This window comes from Tachysurus vachellii, chromosome 25, assembly GCF_030014155.1.
Source record: "Tachysurus vachellii isolate PV-2020 chromosome 25, HZAU_Pvac_v1, whole genome shotgun sequence".
Taxonomy (NCBI): Eukaryota; Metazoa; Chordata; class Actinopteri; order Siluriformes; family Bagridae; genus Tachysurus; species Tachysurus vachellii.
In genome coordinates this window covers 10,461,360-10,483,290 of record NC_083484.1, presented here as the reverse complement: position 1 = coordinate 10,483,290, position 21,931 = coordinate 10,461,360, and the positions used below count along the sequence as shown (strand labels likewise).

Sequence of the window (21,931 nt, the reverse complement as noted above, 5' to 3'; positions counted from 1 at the left end):
ATTCCTCTGCTTATTGGTCTAATTGTAATTGTATCTCACCGAGGGTCTCCGTAGTAGTCAGGCAAGCAGAGCTCGCAGTGTTCTCCATGGGTATGGTGTGTACAGTAGCACTGTCCCGTTTGATTGTGGCAGAAGCCCTGCAGTGGATCACCATGTCCATTACACTCACACGGCACGCAGCCTCCACCACCAGCTACCGCTGAACCGAAGCTACCGGGACGGCAGTGCTCACAGTGTGGTCCTGTAGTCCAATCTGTCAAAAATATAAATAAATAAAGAAATACAGTGATGCTCAACTAAGGTGCATAAAGGTGTACATGCCATAAGATAAGGCTGATAACAGAACATATGAGGTATTCACCCTGGCATTGATCGCAGATTCCTGGTGCCGTGATGCAGGTGCTGTGGAAGTTACAGCCGCAGTCAACGTCGCACTCCACACCACTCAACACCAGAGTGGCTGGGTCTGAAGTCCAACCCAAAGAGCATTCGCACTCAAACAACGGACTGCCACTACACTTGCCCTCACGACATTCATTATAACATCTAAGAAGAAAGAAGGCAACCAAACATAGCCATGAACACACAGAGAAACATTGTGACAACACACCATAGATCTGGGATACAAACACCATTTACATTTACGGCATTTGGCAGACGCCCCCACTCTAGAGCAACTTACATTTATCTCGTTTATACAACTGAGCAGTTTAAGGTTAAGGGCATCACTCAAGGGCTAAAAGCCTCTTAACAACAGTTTAGTACCTTGAGAGTGGCAAAAGACAAGTAAAATCAATGGATGTGGAAGAGTGAAAAGATTATGAAGCGGAACCAATAAAATATAAAAAAAAAAAAAGCAGAGCAGGGAAATAAAATTGACATGGTCGACCCAATAGATGGTGATCCTCCACTTGAGATACAGAAACAGCCATCAGAACAGCTCACATCCATTTCTGAGCTAGACAGTCAAACCTAACATAATGTACATTTGTCATTTACCTTTCTTCCTTTAATAACAACTGCAAAAAAATTTATTTTAGTCAAATAAAAATAACATTTCCTATTTTTACAAATAATCCACCATGCTTTCTATGGGATTCTGGCCAGTGACGTTTAACGCTTAATGCTCTTTATGGTGATGTGATGTACCTAAATGTCGTAAGCACAAAATTCATTTTAAATCTCCTGGTCTGCACTACCAGCTGGTGATACAATGACTTTGATCCCAGAATATTTTTTTAATTTTTAAATGAGTAAATTATGAACCTTGTTCCATTTGGCTTTGTGCTTCTACTATTTTTTCTGTTACTGAATATCAAATGCTATGCACTACATGTAGAAGGACTAGACAATGATGTTATACCCAATGTAAACTACATGAGATAAAAACATCTGGATTTTAATTTAAAAAAATAATATCTAATTGTAGTAATCACCCACAGAATACATCTGCTTCAAACAATGGTTTACATGAGATTTTGAGGTTGTTGGGGTTTTTTTAAAATAGTGATCTTACATTGTATATTATTAACTCATTATTAAATTCAAATGCTGGCTGGAGAATGGTACTCATCCCTCCAAGTCTGTTCAAAAAATATGCATTATCTACACCTTATTAAGTAATTAAAAGGCAGGGTCTCCATTTTTTGAAAGCCAATGTTGACATTTGAAATCACCAAAACAAACACGCCCCTAACCCAAATGGGTCCCACCCCGGTATTGATAGCTCCACCCACACATATACGTAATCCAGGCAAAAAATGGAAAGAAATGTGTCTTTATCATAGCTGAAGGGAAGAACAATACGGTTGCAGATAAACAAACAAGCAAAAATGACACACAAGCATAATCATACAAAGGACGCCATATATTAGTTCTGTGAAACAAAGCAAAACCAACTTTACTCACCTATCGAGAAGGAAAAAAGCGCCTCGGCGTCTTAAGTAAAGTTGGCCGCATATTCACAGATTCGAGTTTCCCGAGTCAATAACATAGAACTCCTGAGCTAAACGCTGTTACTAGCAAAACGTGGTTGTAGCTGCCTCTCTATATTACTACAATAGAAAAGAGGTGTTAATTATGGAGTAACAGCGTTTAGCTCAGGAGTTATTGACTCGGGAAACTTGAATCTGTGAATATGTGCCAACTTCCTGCTCCTTCAGTTCTCTCCAGCGCTGGAAAGCTGATCCTATATTAACACGGGTCCTACTTCTGGCCTTATCGTAAGCTTTTCGTCGCTTCCTTTCTTTGTTTTTATCCTCCATGTCAATGTTAAAACTGCTTTCTGCTAATGTCACACATGCACACTGAACACTCTCTCCACCCATATTGACAAGACACGCCCCTTTCTGCTCAGTGGCTACACGTTTGATTTGTTTGTCGGCCTGACTCAGTTTTCAGAAGTATTTCTCAAACAACGGAGACCCAACCTTTAAATCATTATGTGTGCATTTTTTGACCCACTATAAAAACCATTTTTGACCTGAGATTATGCATGAACACAACAACCACTATCATGGTTATACCTTAATGTCTGGCTTTGCACAGATCTGACTGTACTGATTGAGCAGGATTATGTTAACCAGCCAGGAAAATGTCAGACTGAAGAAAAAACATAATCCACATAAATTAGAAACTGAGCATCAACAAACAGACAGTGTGTATTGTGATAATGACTCACGTCTGATTGCAGTAATGCTCTCCATCTCCAGTAAAACCCCTCTCACAGTGGCACTCGTACGAGGTGGGCGTGTTCACGCAGGTGGCGGAGGGATGGCATGTATGAAGGCCCAGCCTGCACTCCTCCACATCAGGGCATGATGCATAGGACCACACAGCCTCTCCATCAACTTCCACCCCCTCCAGCAGCTCCATCTCCAACTCCATTTCCATCGGCCGTGGTGGGGAAAGGGTGCGTGGTTCAGGGCTAACAGTGAAAAGATAAAGTAAGGATGTTTTACTGCTATATTTAAAGAAGTCGACTCATATATTGACATACAGCTTACACATTTATTAGTGTAGTTTAGTGTTCTTTATGATTATACTCATGCTATTGTATTAGCACTTGCACTGTGCTGTAAACTGTAAATCTAAAGCTGCTTTTTAACAATATCCATGGTTACAAGAGCTATACAAATAATATTGAATTATTAATCACTGTGCATTACTCAGTCCACAAGAAATTCACTTGTACAATAAAATTTATCCCATATATGTGAACTATACTTGATACCTGGAGAGATTTACTTTGTATTCTGATAATAAGGCTTATATCGGATCTTTAGTGGCATCTAATTCTGAGACGGCTTTTTAGGTCAACCTTATTTCTTGGAAAAGTTTGTTAATTTTCACTTTAGCTAACAATTGCCACCATTACTCGCATTGCCGTTCCAGTACCAGCTGATAGCGGTGCTCAATCGAATATAGCTCTTGTTTCATCTCAACCTAAAGAGAGCAATGCAGCAGAGCTGATAATGCCTTTAAGTCTGTCCAGCTCTCTCACTTTGCTCAAACTGATGGCTGCTCATCATTGCACAGATTACCAAGTAGACAAGTGTGTCTTCCTGTAACTCAGCACAATTGCATCATGCTGCATTCTTCATCGAATTCTGGAAGTACCTTTGCCGTCTCAACTCATACACCTTAACGCTAGATTTCTCATTAATACGATATTGATCATGGCTGGAAATGGTGAGAAATGAAACTCACGTTCTTAGGTGTTCACAGTGAAACCTGACACTAGCACTTATGTTAGAAATTGTTAGAACAGTTTTTTTTTTCCATTAAAAGCCAGTGTATCTGACATAGCAATTCCCCTGTGACATCAGCATGACTGACTATTACAAACCCGGGCAGGAACACAGATGTGTTGTAGCTTTACCTTGAGGCCTTCACTTCAGCAACAGCAACAGTGCAGTTAGTCACGGACGAGTCGATTATTCCTCCCCAGTCTCCTTTTAGACACCTGCCGTAAAACAGGATTTGAAAGAAATAAAACAAATGGAAAGATTTAGACTTAAAGGGAAACATTATACAATTAGCTATTTACTTGCTGTATAATGTATACGTTACTATATATTTATATATTATATGTGGAAAAAACATTGTTTCTGTGTGCCAATTATAAATATACAAGAAACAGGTCAAATGCCAGGTTTAGCATGGTAGCAATCACATTTCTGTTTATACAGTATAAGTCAATGATGTATATACAATATTTAAAACACCCATATTATAACAAAACTAGAAAATTAATCAAACCGTTCTTCTTTAACATTTATGGATCGGAAATATTATTTTTATGTGACATGATGGAAGGATGACACAGTTGAACACTTCATCACCAACAGAACTAATATTTTTGCTTGTTTTTCTATGCCAACTATCAAAACCATTTGAAATATTCCAGGTGTCTCCTATTTCAAATTTTAAACCCTTATCAAGTGCAACGAGATATTTTCTCACCTGCCAAAGGTAGGGTTGCTGTAATCCCCACACCAGCCACACTGAAAGGTCTGCAGACACTCTGTACATGTGGCTGAAGCAGAACACTGCTTACACTGAGGGACCGAGTGCACACTAAATAGAAACAAAGAACTGTATATACATCTTACATCATTACAAAGCTAAAATGTATTGTTTCTCACCACATTTGGTGGAATTGTTCACATTTTTGTACAAACACTAATCACTAACTAAACTGGGTAGCTGTTTTGTTCAGATTAAAGCATCCTAGTCTGGAATGTGCAATGGGACCAAGACTTAAACTAGCTACTGTCTTACTCACATGGAAACTAGGGTTTTATTTACATTCACCAGCTCTATTATTTTAAAATGAATATACTTTTAAACTTAACTTAAAATAAACTTTTTGCTGTCATGCAGAATACACAAAGAATATCAACTCATTACTCATAGACTTTTTATTCTCCTCTTTCATTCATTTGAATTCACTTGTAGTCCAAGGCAGATTTTATTCCTGTTCCATCTGAATACTCCTCATTTATGTAGCTTAAGAGATGAACAGGACTTAAAATCTACCAAATCACAACTAGCAACTACCGAGCACAGAACCGACGCTTAATACATCACTAGATGATTATATAGAAATAACTCAATTAAAAACTTTTTTACATGTATCCATTGTTTATTTTCTTCCAGTTCACAGCACATGTGTAAATCAACATTTAAAAGGCTTATCTTGGCAAATTGGACCAAATGAATATTTAAAAAATATAATAAATGCATTTCTTTTAAAAAATATTAATGTGGAGATGCATCTTGTTACCTGTCATACCAGTCTCTGCACTCCCCATAGGGGAACTTGGTGAGATAAGCAGCAAAGTAAAAGCAGGTCTGAGCAGACTCACACCATGCACACTGGCTAGAGTTTGACAGACACTCGGCACATGTCGTCCTCCTTTTAAAAGCAAGAAAGAAGAGTAATGATAAAAATATTTGATCAAAGTTTATTATTACAATAACAGAACTTCATGGTAATAGTTTTAAAATGGTTTACAATAGATTTTGCCACTAGCCACTGAATCACTTTTACCCTGGTCCTCCTCAGAAATAAACCAGTGATCTTAGATGTATCTTTTGGGTCATTATCATGTTGAAAGACTGCCCATTGACCAGGGGCACGAAGTGATGGTAGCATCTTCTCTTTCAGTATTTCATAGTATGTCTGTGAATTCATGATTCCATCTATGAAATTCAACACCCCGATACCTGCAGCACTCATGCAACCCCACACAAGAACAATGCCAGCCCATGCTTTATTGTTGATACCATGCATTTTTCATTGTACTTCTCACTCTTGCGATGCCATACAATTTGGAACCCATCAGAGCCAAAAACATCTTTAAAACAGAAGTCCCAGAAGTCTTCGCCCTTGTCAACATGAGTCCTGGCAAATTCTAGACTGGCTTTTTTCGTGCATGGGCTTCAGCAGTGGCTTCCTCCATGGACGACAGCCATGCATGCTACTCCACTGCATTGTACGCCGTGTCACGCCAAACACTCACCCCAGTGTGACTTTCTAATAATTTAGCCAACTGTGCTGAACTTCTGTGCTGAGATTTTCTTCAACTTTTCTCATCACAAAATGCTCTTGACAAGGTGGTAACTTGCAGAGTGGCATCACAGCCCTAATTAATTCAGGTGATAAATTATAAATTTACACTCACTGGTTACAGACTTTAGGACACGCCACCGGATCCCGAATAGAGCCTTCCAGTCTCCCACGACGACTGCATAAGTAATCCCCCTTCTTACTGGAGTTGATTTGCCACTCGCAGTAAGGGTCCTGTGGGGAAACAACAAAATTATAATTTATTTCAGTGTCATTATACACCATATAGCCAACATTTGTGTATATGACATGAGACCATCACACCATTTATATGTTGTAGAATTAAAACATCCGGTCACTAAGGTGCTCAAACGTCTTTCAGCATGACAATGCCACTGTGCACAAAGCAAGCTCTGTGAAGGCATGATTTACCATGGGTTGGAAGAACTAGAGTGGATTCTGGATGGCAAGATTCTTCAACATGCCTGATATCACTAATGCTCTTGTGGCTAAACATGCAAATCCTCACAGCCACACTGCAAAATCTAGAAGAAAGCCTTAAAATCGAGATTCTTAAAACAGCAAAATGGGATACTTAACAAGCACATATGGGTGTGATAATCCTTTGTGTTCACAATCTTAAATTATTATCATTATAATAATAATATAGCCATATATTGTAGTTCCTGTGGCCTAAATTTACAAACAAGCAACTAAATATCTCTTCTGATAAATCACAAGTATACTCTTGCATCATGGGCTCCATCATGCCACCTTTTCTGTACCTGAGTGCAAGCCCTGCAGTCTCTGTACTCTTCACACAGTGTGCAGTGCAGGGGGTTGAGCAACAGGTGGTGCTCTTCTCCCTGTGGCTCTAGGCAGCGCTCGAGGCTGATATTGGAGCGCAGCATACACGCATTTGTAGTAGGGCACCAGCCGCAAGACTGATCAGATAGACAGGCCAAACAGGAGTAGTAACCTGAACATGAGCCTGAACGATATGGCTCCAGGAACAGAAATGAGATCTCCTGTTGAACAATAAAAGGGGCCATGAGTCAAGGCAACTAGACTTGCAGTACTACAGCAATGATGAATGATTTTACTTGATTTACACATGGTGTCCCTAGTGTTCCCTACTGATAGATGATAATACTTAGAAATTCACTTAAGACACTACTTCCAGAGTTATGAACAAGCCCTTACACTTCCTCCAGGAATGGCAGTTCGGTTCCAGGTAAGGGCCATCTCGCTGGTCTGGCCTGAGGCAGAACTGTTCAGGTAACCCTCTGCCTGCACCAAATAACGATTCCCCCGGGTAAGATTCTGAAACAGACGAGAACCATCTGGACGGGACAGCAACCGGCTCTCCTTTTCCTCCTGAGCTGACCAGCGCCCAAGAACATCAGTCTGTGTACACAAAAGAGTGGTACATATAATTTAAAACAGTGTTTCATAGTTTTGACACTTATTCCTTCATCTTTTCCCATACTAATGTCTAACAGCATAATGTTTAGCATTCATTTAAATTTCATTATATCAAATGCTGACAGTAATAGTATAGTATAGCATAGGTGATAATGGACTTAAAATCAAAAGCAGTGCAAACATCATAATGGACTGTCCTCTTACCAAGTGGACAGAGTTGGGCCCTGCTGCCATCTTCACTGTGAAGTGAAACTTCTGAATCCTGGCCCACATGGCCACAGAATCTTGGGGAGGAGATGCAGGCGATGGAGCCCCTAAAAGAGGGTGAATAAAACCACGAAACTGCAGAGTGACGTCCATCTCGGTGGAGGGGTTGAGTATTATAGAGGTACTCCTCAGAATAGACACCTGGAAAGGAGACATGAAAGTAAACAAGTATGTGAAATCAATCTGAAACAACTATACATAAAGTTTTTATATATAGTTATAAATATAAATACATTTATCCTCAGGAATTTACAATTAAACAATTGTAGAAAGTCATGGGTCCAGTGTGACTGTTCAACGTCGCCTGCAGGGAAGTCATACCTTGTCAGGCTGAGAGTCGTTGCGTGGGTGCTGAAAGGTGAGCAGGTGCAGTCCTGGGACATAGTTCTCGGTGCGACAGGAGGGGAGGGAAGTCAGGAAACTCGTCCGCTCCCCCCACCAGCCGTACGCCCCCGAGATCTGGTCCACGCGGCATGCACTGTGCTCTGTGAGGGGTTAGAATTTATTGTTACACAGGACTGTATCATTGTTATATTCCTGACACAGCTGAGACAGTGGGCTATACACAAAAAAAGATCATGAGAACCAAGCTACAACCACAGAACAATTAAACAAGTCAGTATACCACAGACACAGGAAAATAGGAGTGTCATGAGATACTGATTTGCTACAAAAACTGTGGTTGCACATTGTACAGTAATCACTCTTTCATGCTGCTCTCTTCTCTGCTGTTCATACCTGAGACCGGTAAACAGGAATCATTCTGGACACACCATCCAAAATCACCGGGGGCACGAGGGAGAGAGTTGGGCACGCCACTGAATACTAGACATGACTGGCAGTCGGAAAGGAATCGAGCCAGACCTAAACAGCCAGTGCTGCCACACTGTGGGTACACACAATTACAATAATGGCATTAGTTAATAAGATATAATAGACTGATAAAAAACAAAAGAGAAGTGAAAGAAGAGAAAAAGAAGCATGTGGGTATTTAATGTGTTACCGGGTTAGTTGGCTGGTATTCCCTGCAGCGACCTTCACACCAACTGCATTCTGGGTTTTTTAGACACATTCTTTCATCTGGGGCCTCAGCACACACTGCATCCTGTCCAAAAAGAACATATACAAGAAGTCCTCATTTCCCTGACTGTGTAGGTGGAACCACCGAGTGCTGTTTCAGATGTACTTGTGTATATTTATGCTGGTCAAACCACAAACGTTTCATTCCTGTTCTACAGGAGGGCTGTAGCCTCCAAGTGCACCACAGTTACAACTTCAATCAGACTGGACCAGAACTTCAAGCAATTTTTTTAAACAAAAGTATTTAACCAATAATTCAGGCATAAAACTGTTGCAATAATTTGACAGCACATAAGATTTAGCTTTATTCAGTACATGAGGGGAATTAGCATGGTGCCAGACAGGCTAGTTTAATTTCAGAAACTGCTGAACTCCTATGATATTTCACATACACAAGAGTCTCTACGGAATGACACGGCGTCAAAAAACAAAAAACAAACAACAACAAAAAAAAACAGTGAGTGAACAAAACGTATCTGGGAGAAAACAGAGAGGTCTGAGGACAATGGACAGATTGGTTTAAGCTGTCAAAATGAATAAAGCAAATCATCTCAGAATGCAATCTGCAGCATCTCAGAATGCACAAAGCATGCTATAGTGAGGTAGATGGACAGATGACCTCATTGGGTTTCACTCCTACAAGCCAAGAACAGTAGTCTGAGGCCATCATTGGCACAGGCTCACAGAAATTAGACAGTTGATAATGTTGAGGAGAAATGGGGAGAAGAATATTATATGCGTGTGTGTGTATTCTTATATATACAACATTGAATAAATGACACTTTGCTAAAGTGTAAATTAGTGAGTGTACAGCTTGTATAACAGTGTAAATTTGCTTTCCCCTTAAAACAACTCAACAAACAGCCATTAATATCTAAACTGCTGGCCACAAAAGTGAGTACACCCCAAGCGGAAATGTCTAAATTGGGCCCAGTTAGCCATTTTCTCTCCCCGGTGTCATGTGACTCATTAGTATTACAAGGTCTCAGGTGTGAATTGTTTTAAATTGTGTGTTAAATTTGGTGTTCTCTCTCTCTCATGCTGGTCACTGGAAGTTCAACATGGCACCTCATGGCAAAGAACTCTCTGAGGATCTGAAAAAAAGGTATGTTGCTCTACGTAAAGATGGTGTACGCTATAAGAAGATTCCCAAGACCTTGAAACTGAGCTGCAGCACGGTGGCCAAGACGATGCAGCGGTTTAACAGAACAGGTTCCACTCAGAACAGGCCTCGCCAAAGAGTGCACGTGGTCGGCATCATATCCAGAGGTTTTGTTTAGGAAATAGATGTATGAATGCTGCCAGCATTGCTGCAGAGGTTGAAGGAGTGGGGTGGTCAGCCTGTCAGTGCTCAGACCACACATCACACACTGCATCAAATTGGTCTGCACGGCTGTCGTTCCAGAAGGAAGCTTAAAGATGATGCACAAGAAAGACTGTCTTTCCTGAAGACAAGCAGTCTAAGGGCATGGATTACTGGAACCATGTTCTGTGGTCTGAATAGTCCAAGATAAACTTATTGTGGTTCAGATGGTGTCAAGTGTGTGTGGTGGCAACCAGGTGAGAAGTACAAAGACAGGTGCGTCTTGCCTACAGTCAAGCATGGTGGTGGGAGTGTCATGGTCTTGGGCTACATGAGTGCCTTCGGCACTGGGGAGCTACAGTTCATTGAGGGAACCATGAATGCCAACATGTACTGTGACATACTGAAGCAGAGCGTGATTCCCTCCCTCTGGAGACTGGGCCACAGGGCAGTATTCCAACATAACGACCACAAACACACCTCCAAGATGACCACTGCCTTGATGAAGAAGCTGAGGTTAAAGGTTATGGACTGGCCAAGCATGTCTCCAGACCTAAACCCTATTGAGCATCTGTGGGTCATCCTCAAACGGAAGGTGGAGGAGCGCAAGGTCTCGAACATCCACCAGATCTGTGATGTTCTCATGGAGGAGTGGAAGAGGACTCCAGTGGCAACCTGTGACGCTCTGGTGAACTCCATGCCCAAGAGCGTTAAAGCAGTGCTGGAAAATATTGGTGGCCACACAAAATATTTACACTTTGGGCCCAAAAAAAATGTGAGGGGTGTACTCACTTCTGTGAGATACTGTGTATGTGTATGTATGTGTGTGTGTATATAAAAAACGCACGAAATACTTATTTTCTAAATCAACTCACTCTGTCACCAGGGTCACTGCTGACAAACAGTGGGACTTTGTATGCCACCAGGTCCCCGAGGGCAACACCACTGTAGCCGCCAGCGATGAGCAACACACGACCATCCATGACAGCCGCAACATGAGAGTACCGGCCTCTCACAGATCGGCTTCCTATTAGAGAATATATGAAGGGGTCTGAGCACCCACACATACAATGTTTCCACCAATAGTCAATTTATACAAGACCGTAAGGATAATCTGTTATGCAACTAGTCTAGAAACTCATTCACTAAACACAACTATCACTGCTACTGGCAAACTTTTCAGATCAGTAAAAAATAATTAAGATTTCAATTTATAAGTCAAGTGAGGCCAAGACTGCATTCTACTCCTTTATATATTTTATCCCCAACATAGCAGCAACAATAACATAGTAATGTGTTATTAAGGTATTAGATGCAACAGCATTCCTAATGGACATAATGTCCTATGGTCAGAAACGGACCCTTATGGCACTTTGGATGTTTAGTGAACCAGTGTTAATGTATTCATTGAGACTTAAAAGCACTTTTATACGTTGCTCAGGATAAACTAAATGTAAACTACTTACGGTGTATGAGACTTTCCCCAGCAGACACCCACTGGTGGCAGCCCAGGTGGTAGAAAAAGATCTCCTCATCGTAACATTTCTCCTCCAGGTAATGGATGTGTACATTTCCACCTTTAGGAGAAAAGAATTAAATGAAGCTAACAAAACATACACGAGATCTTTAGACTCTTTCTGTTCGATGTAATGCTGGTGTCTAATCATGAAGCACTGCAACTCCTGTGGCTAATCTCACCATCCAGATACTTCTGTTTGGAGTTTCACATATTGTTATTCATTCTCTACTGCTGTAGAGGAGCCCATATGGATTTCCAAAAGACTACACTTCCCAAAGTCAGCTTCTGCCCAGTTCTCCCCATGGATACTGTACACTTGTACATAAGACTAGAAATCAAAAAGACTAAAACAAACATCCTTTCAACAGCCTTAGAGGGGACTGTCTTTATAGTAAACAGTAAATCTGGTGTCTGGTTCCTCACAAGGTTTCTTCCTCATGTTATTTAAGATAGAATTCCTTGCAATGTGACAATGGATTGAGAATTTGAGATTCACGCCTACGTCTGGATTTTCAAAAATGTCAATAGTTAAAAGTGCTATACATACAATACTAGGGCTGGGCGATAAAACGATAACGATATGTATTGCAATAGACACGTGATCGATATCAATAAAAAATGTGTTCGATAAAAGAAAATGAGCCGCAGCGAGCAAGGAAATTGTAAATAAAAGAGGAAAAGTCAGTTACTTGTTCATATTTCTGCAGGTTTTATATTTCTAACAATGTTACTGTACTGTATCAGGTTTGTTTTTTATATTATTGTATCTCAGTCTACCTCAGTTTTATTTATGTTTACAAAACACTGCACATATTTTAAAACACCAGAACTTGAACAGCTAGTGAACTTCCTAGCACTAAACTTGCACTAAATTCTCAGGTTTCTCTGTTTATATTTAACACTTTGCACTATTTAATTACACTTTATTAAGCATTTCTTACATTTTATTTCATTTTGCACCTTAAATGTTAAGAGATAATTGATAAGTGTTCATTGTGACACTTACACTTATGTTTACATTATAATTATTTGAGTTTTCCTGGTTGTTGACATTTCTGTCTTAATAACTGAGGGGTTTATGGTCAGAGGAAGGTTAAGTTTAATTTAAAAATGTTTAAATGTAATATTTTTCTCCTGGTCCATATTTTAAATGGGTCATAAAAAATATCAATAATTATCGATATCGACCGATATGAAACACTGATATTGTGATACAGTTTTCAGCCATATCGCCCAGCCCTATACAATACTAAACTTAACAGAATCAAAATCACACACCAATCACTATATATGCCAACTTATATAACTTCTTGTCAAGTAGCTTCAAAATAATAAAACCAAGACTCACCGTATACCACCATGTAATTGCCAATTATGGTTGCTGAATGAAAGGCTCTCTCTCGAGGTCCGTTAGCAGGGTAACGTGAGCGAAGGGAAGTCCAGAAACGCTTGTCCACATGGAACATGTCTGTGGAGTTGACCCTCACACTGAACCTGTATAAGAGATAAGGGAGAAAGAAGCACAGCATTAAATCTGCACTTGGGCATCTTACACAACTCATAATGCTTTTCAGAACAAAAATTCATTCTTTCATTCTTCCTTCCATTCATCCATCTATCCATTGCTTCTGACTCATCTGGATCAGGTGAGGCATAATCTTACTGTTGTTATAGAGGTAATTAGGTTCACTGATACAAAATGGTCAGAGCAGCTTTCTGAGGTCAGCTGTCTACAGCTCAAGCAAAAATTATGTGAAAACCTGGTTTAATAGAAACATCTCCCTGTACCTAGCTGTAGTCGGTCTGTGTCCTCCATATACCAGCAGAGTCCTGGATGGAGAGTGGAAGACCATGCTGTGACCTGCAGTGGCCGGGGGCTTTCCCCCATGAGGCTGTACTTCCTCCCAAACCTTTTCTCCCAGTCGAAAGCGATACAGAGTGGAAGAGAACATGTCCTTCTCTGTGCGCCCTAAGGACAGAGACACACAGGAACAAGAGAAATGACAGAGTTGCAGGCAAAAAACCCTAATAGATACAATTATAGCTTCAGGAGCCAAGATCTTCAGAGTGCATAATGCATAATTTGTAACATAATTAGTTGATGAAACTCCCATTAGCCTACAAGTTTTGTTACTTCAAGTAAATATTTGATCAGGTGCATCAGATGGTCCAAATGTTGTCAATCTTGGTTTGACAAGCACCAGTATGAACCACAACATCTGCCCTGACCATCTCAATCACCTGACTTGAATATCATAGAGTAAATGTAGGACATTTCTGAGAGAAGACCAAGAAAATGGTTCCCTGTTTCAACCTCTCTTAAGCAACTAGAAGATATTCTGCTATGAATGGTACACAAATCCCACTAGAATACATTCAAAAGATGTATGAATCTATTCCAAGAAGGTTGGAATCTGTAGTAAATGAACATAGTGGTCCAACATCTTTTTAATAAAGAGATAATACATATTTATGCATCTTCACATTATTTTGTCCAACCCCTGTATGTATATCACATGTGTATATAATAATGTATATTAAACAATGAAGAAGTCTATGCTTTTTTAAAGACTTATTATGATCTTTAAAAAGCGACATGCAATGAAGTAGTCTGCTCTCTCACAGATGTTAGACAGACATCAACTCTCAGGTTTTGAAGGCTGATACTTACCCCCAAAAACATACAGATCATTGTCCACCAGAGCTGCTGCATGATTTGCTAGCTTGGGAGCACCTACAGCTTCTGACTGGCCAAGCTGTTGCCAATCGTTGTGCTTTGGGCGGTACAACCAAACATCGCTAGCCAGTGAGTGGTTAGAAAGCTCACCCCCATATATGACCATGTTACCCTGCCATTCCACTGCTGTATGAGAGTGCCTTGGGGCCTTGGTGGAACAAGGATAGACAAATGGGAAAAAAAATAGGTAAATAAATAAACGGATAAAAATCAATGCAACTGAAAAGATGCTCAGGTAACAGAGTGTCTTACAGGAGCGACTGAGTGCAGCTTCTTCTCCCACTGATTGGTTAAAAAGTTGTATTCCACAACGTCTCCCAATGCTTTGTTTAAGTCAAAACCTGAAAGTCAGAAAAATGAAAAAAAATGAAAAAAAAAAAAAAAGAATTCTGGTTTTTGGTTACAGGAGTGCTGATTTGAGGACTTTAGAAACTGCTAGTCACACACAACAGCCTCTAGAGCCCATAAATATACACATACACACGACTGATAATAAAGACACATGTAATTGTTAACATTTGAAAGAATTTCTCATTGCTTATAAATTGCTAGATTAAGAGACAGAATATCCAGCAAAAAGATACTGACATCATTTTTCCAATTCCATAACAGTAGCCTAATATTAGAAAATATGTCTTCAGTTACACAAAATCCATCTCATGGATAAGAATATTATACGGTTGCAACCTGAAGTGAAGTGAACTTAACATACAAAAACAAACATCCCTGCTTACTTCTACTTACCTCCAAACAGGTAGAAGGTTCTGGTGGAGGACAGGTAGACACCACCTGATGCAGTCCGTGGAGAAAAACTCTCATCCCTATTGCTCATGTCCCACCACTGACCCACACCACTGTTATCACGCAGGCCAAGCTGACAGCTCTGCCCCACAAAGTCAGTACTGCATAAGCAGTGGTCTCCGCTCTGAGAGCACAGTGAGACAAAGCACATATTACATGTTATTAGAAAACAAAGAAATTCAGAATGTCTCCCTTTGATTTCATTTTATATCCATAAAACCAAGTGACAAATATAAAAAATTAATAAATGTCATATTTTTAATAAACATATACTGTAATATTTGCTTTTTATATCTTACAAAGCCTAGATTACAGTCTGAAAACGTAACACAATTTTAGGAGATTTTACGTAATGGAAAGATCTCATTAGGAGGAAAGTTACATGGGACACATGTAACAATATTTCATTTTCACTTGCTGTTGAAGAACATAAAATGTAATATAATAAATTAAAAGCCTTTCATCAAAACTGGAAATGGAAAATAACACTGCCTTAATCGCAAAAGAAAAAACAAAAAAAAACTGACCTCATCACATCGCCCATGTCCATGTTGTGTGCAGTCTGTGGAGCAGACAGGCAAGGAACAGTCTGTCCCGCCCCAACCCTGATGGCATTGACAGCGAGAGGAGACTGCATCACAGCGCCCATGACCTCCACAGTCCCAGGGGCACAGCGAGAATGTATAAGTAGCATTGAAGCCTAGCAAGTTGTAGTTGGCATCACTGAAGAGGTGAAGTAGCATCTGAAAGAAGATGATTAAAGGCAAGGAGCAGAAGGAAGAGTAGAAAATATTACAGTTTATTCCTTTGTTTTCTATTGATGTGGCTTGTTTTAAATTTATATATGATTTGTATGCACCAAACGAATAATGAAAGAATAATAAAAAAAAAGCTTTTTTTTATTTAAAAATATATATATATATTTATATATTTATATTAGCATTAAAATACAAGTATGGCTATTTTTCATACGTATTAAGGAATTTTTAGGGAATTAGATTTAGAAACATACATTACATACATTACATACTTAACATACATTAATAATACAGTAAGGACAATAAAATGCATAGGATATATACCAAGCTACCAAGCTATGTTTAAAATATAGCTTTTCGTTACATGAAAGATGATGAATTTCAGAAAAAATCTACTCTCTGTATTTTAACATACCATCTTATGTTCATATTTTTCAATAAATCATGTATTGAAGACTAGGAGATGAGCCATTTACTCGTGCTTCATGCTGCTGCTTTTGAGTCATAAAAAAGCACCATAAAAAGCACCAAAATAACTATTTAACATTTGAATTTTGAGATTAAAAAAAAAAAAATACAATAAAACAAAAATAAATAAATACAATAAAAAAAACACATATCTGAAACATTTAGCAACTGGGAAGGTGTACAAAATAAGAAACCCATGCTAATAAAACTACCGAGGTTTCCAGAGTAGGGTATGAAGGACCAATGCACAATATCTATATAGCAAATCCAGACAAAACACCTTGTGCTTAACCCTAGGGACACAATATACAGGCAGTGACCAGCCCTGTCTGGATTTGTTGTCCATTACTTTTCTTATACAGTGTTTAAAATACATTCTGCATGATTTTCATGTCAAGATTTTAAATTAATTCTCAATGGCATCCAACAATTATTTTATAATAAACTCCTAAATTCTACAGCTTTAAAGCTCCAACTTTCATAATAAAACTACAGTCTTCCATCACAGCCAGCATGCTGGTCAACTCATAAATCACCAACTAGCCAAGCTGCTTGTTGAACACACCCCAATAACTCAGCACAACTGCACTGCATATCTGCTGCTTATTTCATCATGGAATCTTCCTTTAAGAGGAACTATAGTTTCAGCAAAAAGTCATTCTAAGTTGCTATCCGATGTAGAACAAAACTGCTCCAATGGCATAAGACTGAATTTTTGTTATCGATAAGACTCAAGACTGAGTTCACAGTCTTCAATAAGACTGACCACCAATCCAAAGCTTCATCTGTTTATTCAGCCCCAATTCTGTAATCTACAAAACCTCTGCAGAGTTTTTTAATGACTTTGTTTACGACATGCAGGGAGACAGTGAGACAGAGGTCAAAAAGCCAGCTGTAAATCTTAACAAAAGCTTCAACTTACAATACCAAAAACACCAGTTATTTTACACTCACCTTGCCAGACTTTGCCTCGATTGGTTGTGGTAGGGTCTTGCCACTTAGACTTGCAAGGAGGGGACTCTGATAGGAGTCTCCATCATACACAAACAGGTAATCATAGGTGCACTCTGTCTCCATGAATGTGAAGTTCAGCACAATGCGATAATTGCTGCCAGGAGCTGAAAAGAGAATTTGTACTGGTTTCAATTATTTTGGGCCATATGAAAAAAAATGATGAGACACCTTTTAACAACTCAAAGGTGAGCACTTTAGATATATGTACACGAATGCATATGAATATAGACACCGTTTTTTGCCTCCGTACACCACCACATTCATATGAAATGAAGTAATCAACGTGAAACTGAAGTGTAGATATTCAGCCTTAATTCAAGGGGTTTAACAACTGTTTAATGACTATGTAAAATGGGTTGTACTTTTTAAATGGTTAAAGCAATGTTTTTGTTAAATCTCTTGATTTAAAGCTGAAGTCAAAGCTACAAAAATTGTGCCACTTTCCATGGACTCAACTGTATATAACAAATCAACATGCTTCCAATGATGATTCTAAACAGTCCAAGAAAACACCCTAATGGCTCTCTGAAGCTATAAATAAAGCACTGTAAGAACTGTTGAGAGGTGATATATGTGATGTAATTTATTCCTGCATCATACCCAAACAAACAATGCAGTATTACATAACTCATAGGTGTTAATACCATAACAAAGAGGGCGTATAAAGTTATGTCTCTATAGTTTAAAACAATGCACCCCTTAAAACACATTATTTCTTTGAATTCTATTTGATGTTTAATGATTTCGTTTGTTATCCCAGTCAGTCTAGCGGGGAAAAAAAATCTTCCCTTTACTTCATTCTTTTTACACTTTTCTTTCTCAATTGTTTTCTGCATGTCTTTCATGTCATCAGTGTTAAATAAGTCAATCCATACTATGCCATTTCTATTGTTTTACAATTATGCCAATTGCTCCAGTTGCACCTCTGGTGAAAAAAACCCCGTGGATTCGGTTCATTTTGTTTTGACGCTCACCTGTGATGAGCCATTCGCAGTTGCCGTTCACAGAGTAATTTCCTGGGCCGTCTGTAACGTAGCCTGGTGGCCCTCGCAGAATCTGCCTATGACCTTTACAATCTCCTGCCCAACATCCAGGTGCCAGAAAGAGCAGCAACAGGAAAAGGCCAGGCCAGGAACCCATCTTTTCCTCCTGCATGTGACAAAGGTAAACAGTAGGAAATGGAGGTCTTTCTTTCTTTGATAGACAACAAGCAATTAAAAATCATATGCTCTACAATAAGATGCAGGATCAAAACTGTATGTATATTAATAACCCTATAACCACATTTTGTACTGTTAAATATATGTAAAACAGTGACAGAAATAGTGCAACAGTTATACCAGTTACAAACCTAACATTTTTTACTTAACAAACATAACATGCAGTGAGAATGTATTCACAGAAAGTAATGCATCATAACCAGATCATACACATAGTTTAGTTTTGTTGAAAATATTATGCCGAAGTATTTCACTGTTCTGCATAAAGAATTACACAGAAATAGGGCAGACATTCTCACACAACACTTGCGTAAGCACTTTGGAAGTCTTTCATTTAATCATTTATCATGGAAGAAATTAGTGCCAAGCCTCTGACTGCCTCATTCCTCGCCACTTCCTCTGAGTAAATTACAGGCTACAAAACTGATGATATAACATCTTCAAATCAGAACAAAATTGGAAATGCAGCACAGAGTTTAGAATTGTCTTAAGTTTACATAATCTGCCAAAAAAACAAACAAACAAAAAAAAAAACACATTTTAAAATTCTGAAGCTATGGATTATGATTTATTAAGCTGATGAAGTGATAGTTTACACATGTTCAGACTTTACTTTTTCACTGCCATGACATCAAGCAGAGAGCGTCTTTTCTTATAGTATGTATCTTGTGATGTTCCTTTATTTAGCTTTAAGAGTAAAGCTTTGAATTTGTACCATCGGTGTACCATACTTTTATCTGTTTTTTAAAACATACGTTTACATCTTGTTCTCTTTGGATTCATCTTGATTTACATTTGTATCCACAAACTGTTAAATAATTTGTATAGTGAATTTTCATTGCATGTTGCATTTATATACATTGTTGTGTGTGTCTGTGTGTGTGTGCAGATGTTGCATTAATATACACTGTTGTGTGTGTAGATGTTGGATTAATATACACTGGTGTGTGTGCAGATGTTACATTTATATACACTGGTGTGTGTGTGTGCAGATGTTGCATTTATATACACTGTTGTGTGTGTGCAGATGTTGCATTTATAAACACTGTTGTGTGTGTGCAGATGTTATATTTATTTACACTGTTGTGTGTGTGCGTGCAGATGTTACATTTATATACACTGTTGTGTGGGTGTGCGCAGATGTTACATAAATATACACTGTTGTGTGTGTGTGTGTGTGTGTGTGTGTAGATGTTACATTTATATACACTGTGTGTGTGCGCGCGCAGATGTTACATTAATATACACTGTTGTGTGTGCGTGCAGATGTTGCATTAATATACACTGTTGTGTGTGTGTAGATATTGCATTAATATACACTGGTGTGTGTACAGATGTTACATTTATATACACTGTTGTGTGTGTGTGTGCAGATGTTGCATTTATATACACTGTTTTGTGTGTGTGTGTGTGTGTGTGTGTGTGTGTGCAGATGTTACATTTATTTAGTGTTGTATGTGTGTAGATGTTACATTTATTTACACTGTTTTGTGTGTGTGTGTAGATGTTACATTTATTTACACTGTTTTGTGTGTATGTGTGTGTGTGTGTGTGTGTGTGTAGATGTTACAATTATTTACACTGTTGAGTGTGTGTGTGTGTGTGCAGATGTTACATTTATTTACACTGTTGTGTGTGTGTGTGTAGATGTTGCATTAATATACACTGGTGTGTGTGCAGATGTTACATTTATATACACTGTTGTGTGTGTGTGTGCAGATGTTGCATTTATGTACACTGTTTTGTGTGTGTGTGCAGATGTTACATTTATTTACACTGTTGTGTGTGTGTGTGCAGATGTTACATTTATTTACACTGTTTTGTGTGTGTGTGCAGATGTTACATTTATTTACACTGTTGTGTGTGTAGATGTTACATTTATTTACACTGTTGTGTGTGTGTGTGTAGATGTTACATTTATTTACACTGTTGTGTGTGTGTAGATGTTACATTTATTTACACTGTTGTGTGTGTGTGTGTGTGTAGATGTTACATTTATTTACACTGTTGTGTGTGTGTAGATGTTACATTTATTTACACTGTTGTGTGTGTGTGTGTGTGTAGATGTTACATTTATTTACACTGTTGTGTGTGTGTAGATGTTACATTTATTTACACTGTTGTGTGTGTGTATGTGTGTGTGTGTGTGTGTGTAGATGATACATTTACAAATGCAGTATCAGTTGCTTATCTTAGGTTGTTCGCCATCTCTCCAATAAACCAAATTTTAACTCATTAACTCAAAAATGTATTCAATATTTGGGCCTTTGTTGTCAGTAAACGGGATAATTTAATACCTCTTGAATTAAACCGACAAATTCTACGAGTGAGCACAAAAATAGAGTTAACAGTTGCACAGGAGGTCAGTTTATTGCTATAGCTACCTCGCTAACACAAGACAAATAATAAACCGTCATCGTCCTGTTTCAGTCAGATTCATTAACCTAACTACATAAACTAAGGGTTTTTATTATTATTATTATTATTATTATTATTATTATTATTATTATTAAATACACCCAGATCGCCGCTAAGAATTAGCAAAACAACACAATCCGTTAACTCTGTAACAATATTATTATTATTATTTTATTATTATTTAGCCAGCTAGCCACATCTGCTGTAACAACAGAAACATTGTTGTTCCGGTCAACTTACCAGAGCCCGGGGCTTTATCTCCATCTTTCATAAGTACACATATGCTGATGGTTACATTTTGGAGAAATATTAGTACCAAACATCCACAGAATTACTCCAGGAACTGTGCTGTTGTTGTTGTGGCTGTGTGTGTAGCTCCAGAGAAGCTAAGCGAACAGCAAAAAAAAAAAAAACCTTGAAGTTTAGCTTAGCTTAGCTTAGCAGCCGAGCAATCTCTAAACTTTTGATGATTCACGGCGAGAAAATCGAGTGTTAATAATAATAATAATCGTTGTCGCCGTATTCACAAAAATATTATCACGGTTTTCAGCACATCTACTTGCAGCTCGAAGACCTCATAAACCGTTCAAGGCTTGAAACCGACATTAGCAACGTTAGCCTTGTTTGCGTTTTCAGAGACCCCAACCACAGCATCACTGGTTCCATTACATGATAAAAGTCCCTGCACTGCTTACTGCTTCTACCATATAATTAAAAAAATAAATATATGAATTAAATAAGATACTAAAACGCATTTGGAGATATTTGGCAGGTCCAGTTAGTTTCAAAATCTTTCATTATTATACACAGAAAAAAGTCCCCTAGCTCCAAATAAATTCATATATATT

General features: G+C 38.6%; 1 protein-coding gene across 1 annotated transcript in view; it reads right to left on the bottom strand.

The window, feature by feature from the left end:
* megf8 (multiple EGF-like-domains 8) overlaps positions 1-21,709 on the bottom strand; it is a 36,214-nt gene extending 14,505 nt beyond the window's left edge. Inside the window, exons 1-24 of the mRNA XM_060862061.1 lie at positions 21,324-21,709; positions 18,420-18,594; positions 17,386-17,549; positions 15,733-15,948; positions 15,149-15,329; positions 14,657-14,745; positions 14,339-14,552; positions 13,456-13,636; positions 13,016-13,161; positions 11,615-11,725; positions 11,024-11,175; positions 8,769-8,870; positions 8,504-8,651; positions 8,087-8,250; positions 7,703-7,906; positions 7,277-7,480; positions 6,859-7,101; positions 6,189-6,307; positions 5,288-5,419; positions 4,465-4,578; positions 3,881-3,964; positions 2,681-2,926; positions 362-546; positions 40-253 (exon numbers count right to left, since the gene is read on the bottom strand). Coding sequence (XP_060718044.1) covers positions 40-253; positions 362-546; positions 2,681-2,926; positions 3,881-3,964; positions 4,465-4,578; positions 5,288-5,419; positions 6,189-6,307; positions 6,859-7,101; positions 7,277-7,480; positions 7,703-7,906; positions 8,087-8,250; positions 8,504-8,651; positions 8,769-8,870; positions 11,024-11,175; positions 11,615-11,725; positions 13,016-13,161; positions 13,456-13,636; positions 14,339-14,552; positions 14,657-14,745; positions 15,149-15,329; positions 15,733-15,948; positions 17,386-17,549; positions 18,420-18,594; positions 21,324-21,347 — 3,812 coding nt within the window. The 5' untranslated portion in view covers positions 21,348-21,709. The remainder of the gene's footprint in view (positions 1-39; positions 254-361; positions 547-2,680; positions 2,927-3,880; positions 3,965-4,464; positions 4,579-5,287; positions 5,420-6,188; positions 6,308-6,858; positions 7,102-7,276; positions 7,481-7,702; positions 7,907-8,086; positions 8,251-8,503; positions 8,652-8,768; positions 8,871-11,023; positions 11,176-11,614; positions 11,726-13,015; positions 13,162-13,455; positions 13,637-14,338; positions 14,553-14,656; positions 14,746-15,148; positions 15,330-15,732; positions 15,949-17,385; positions 17,550-18,419; positions 18,595-21,323) is intronic.
* Positions 21,710-21,931: the final 222 nt, after the last annotated feature.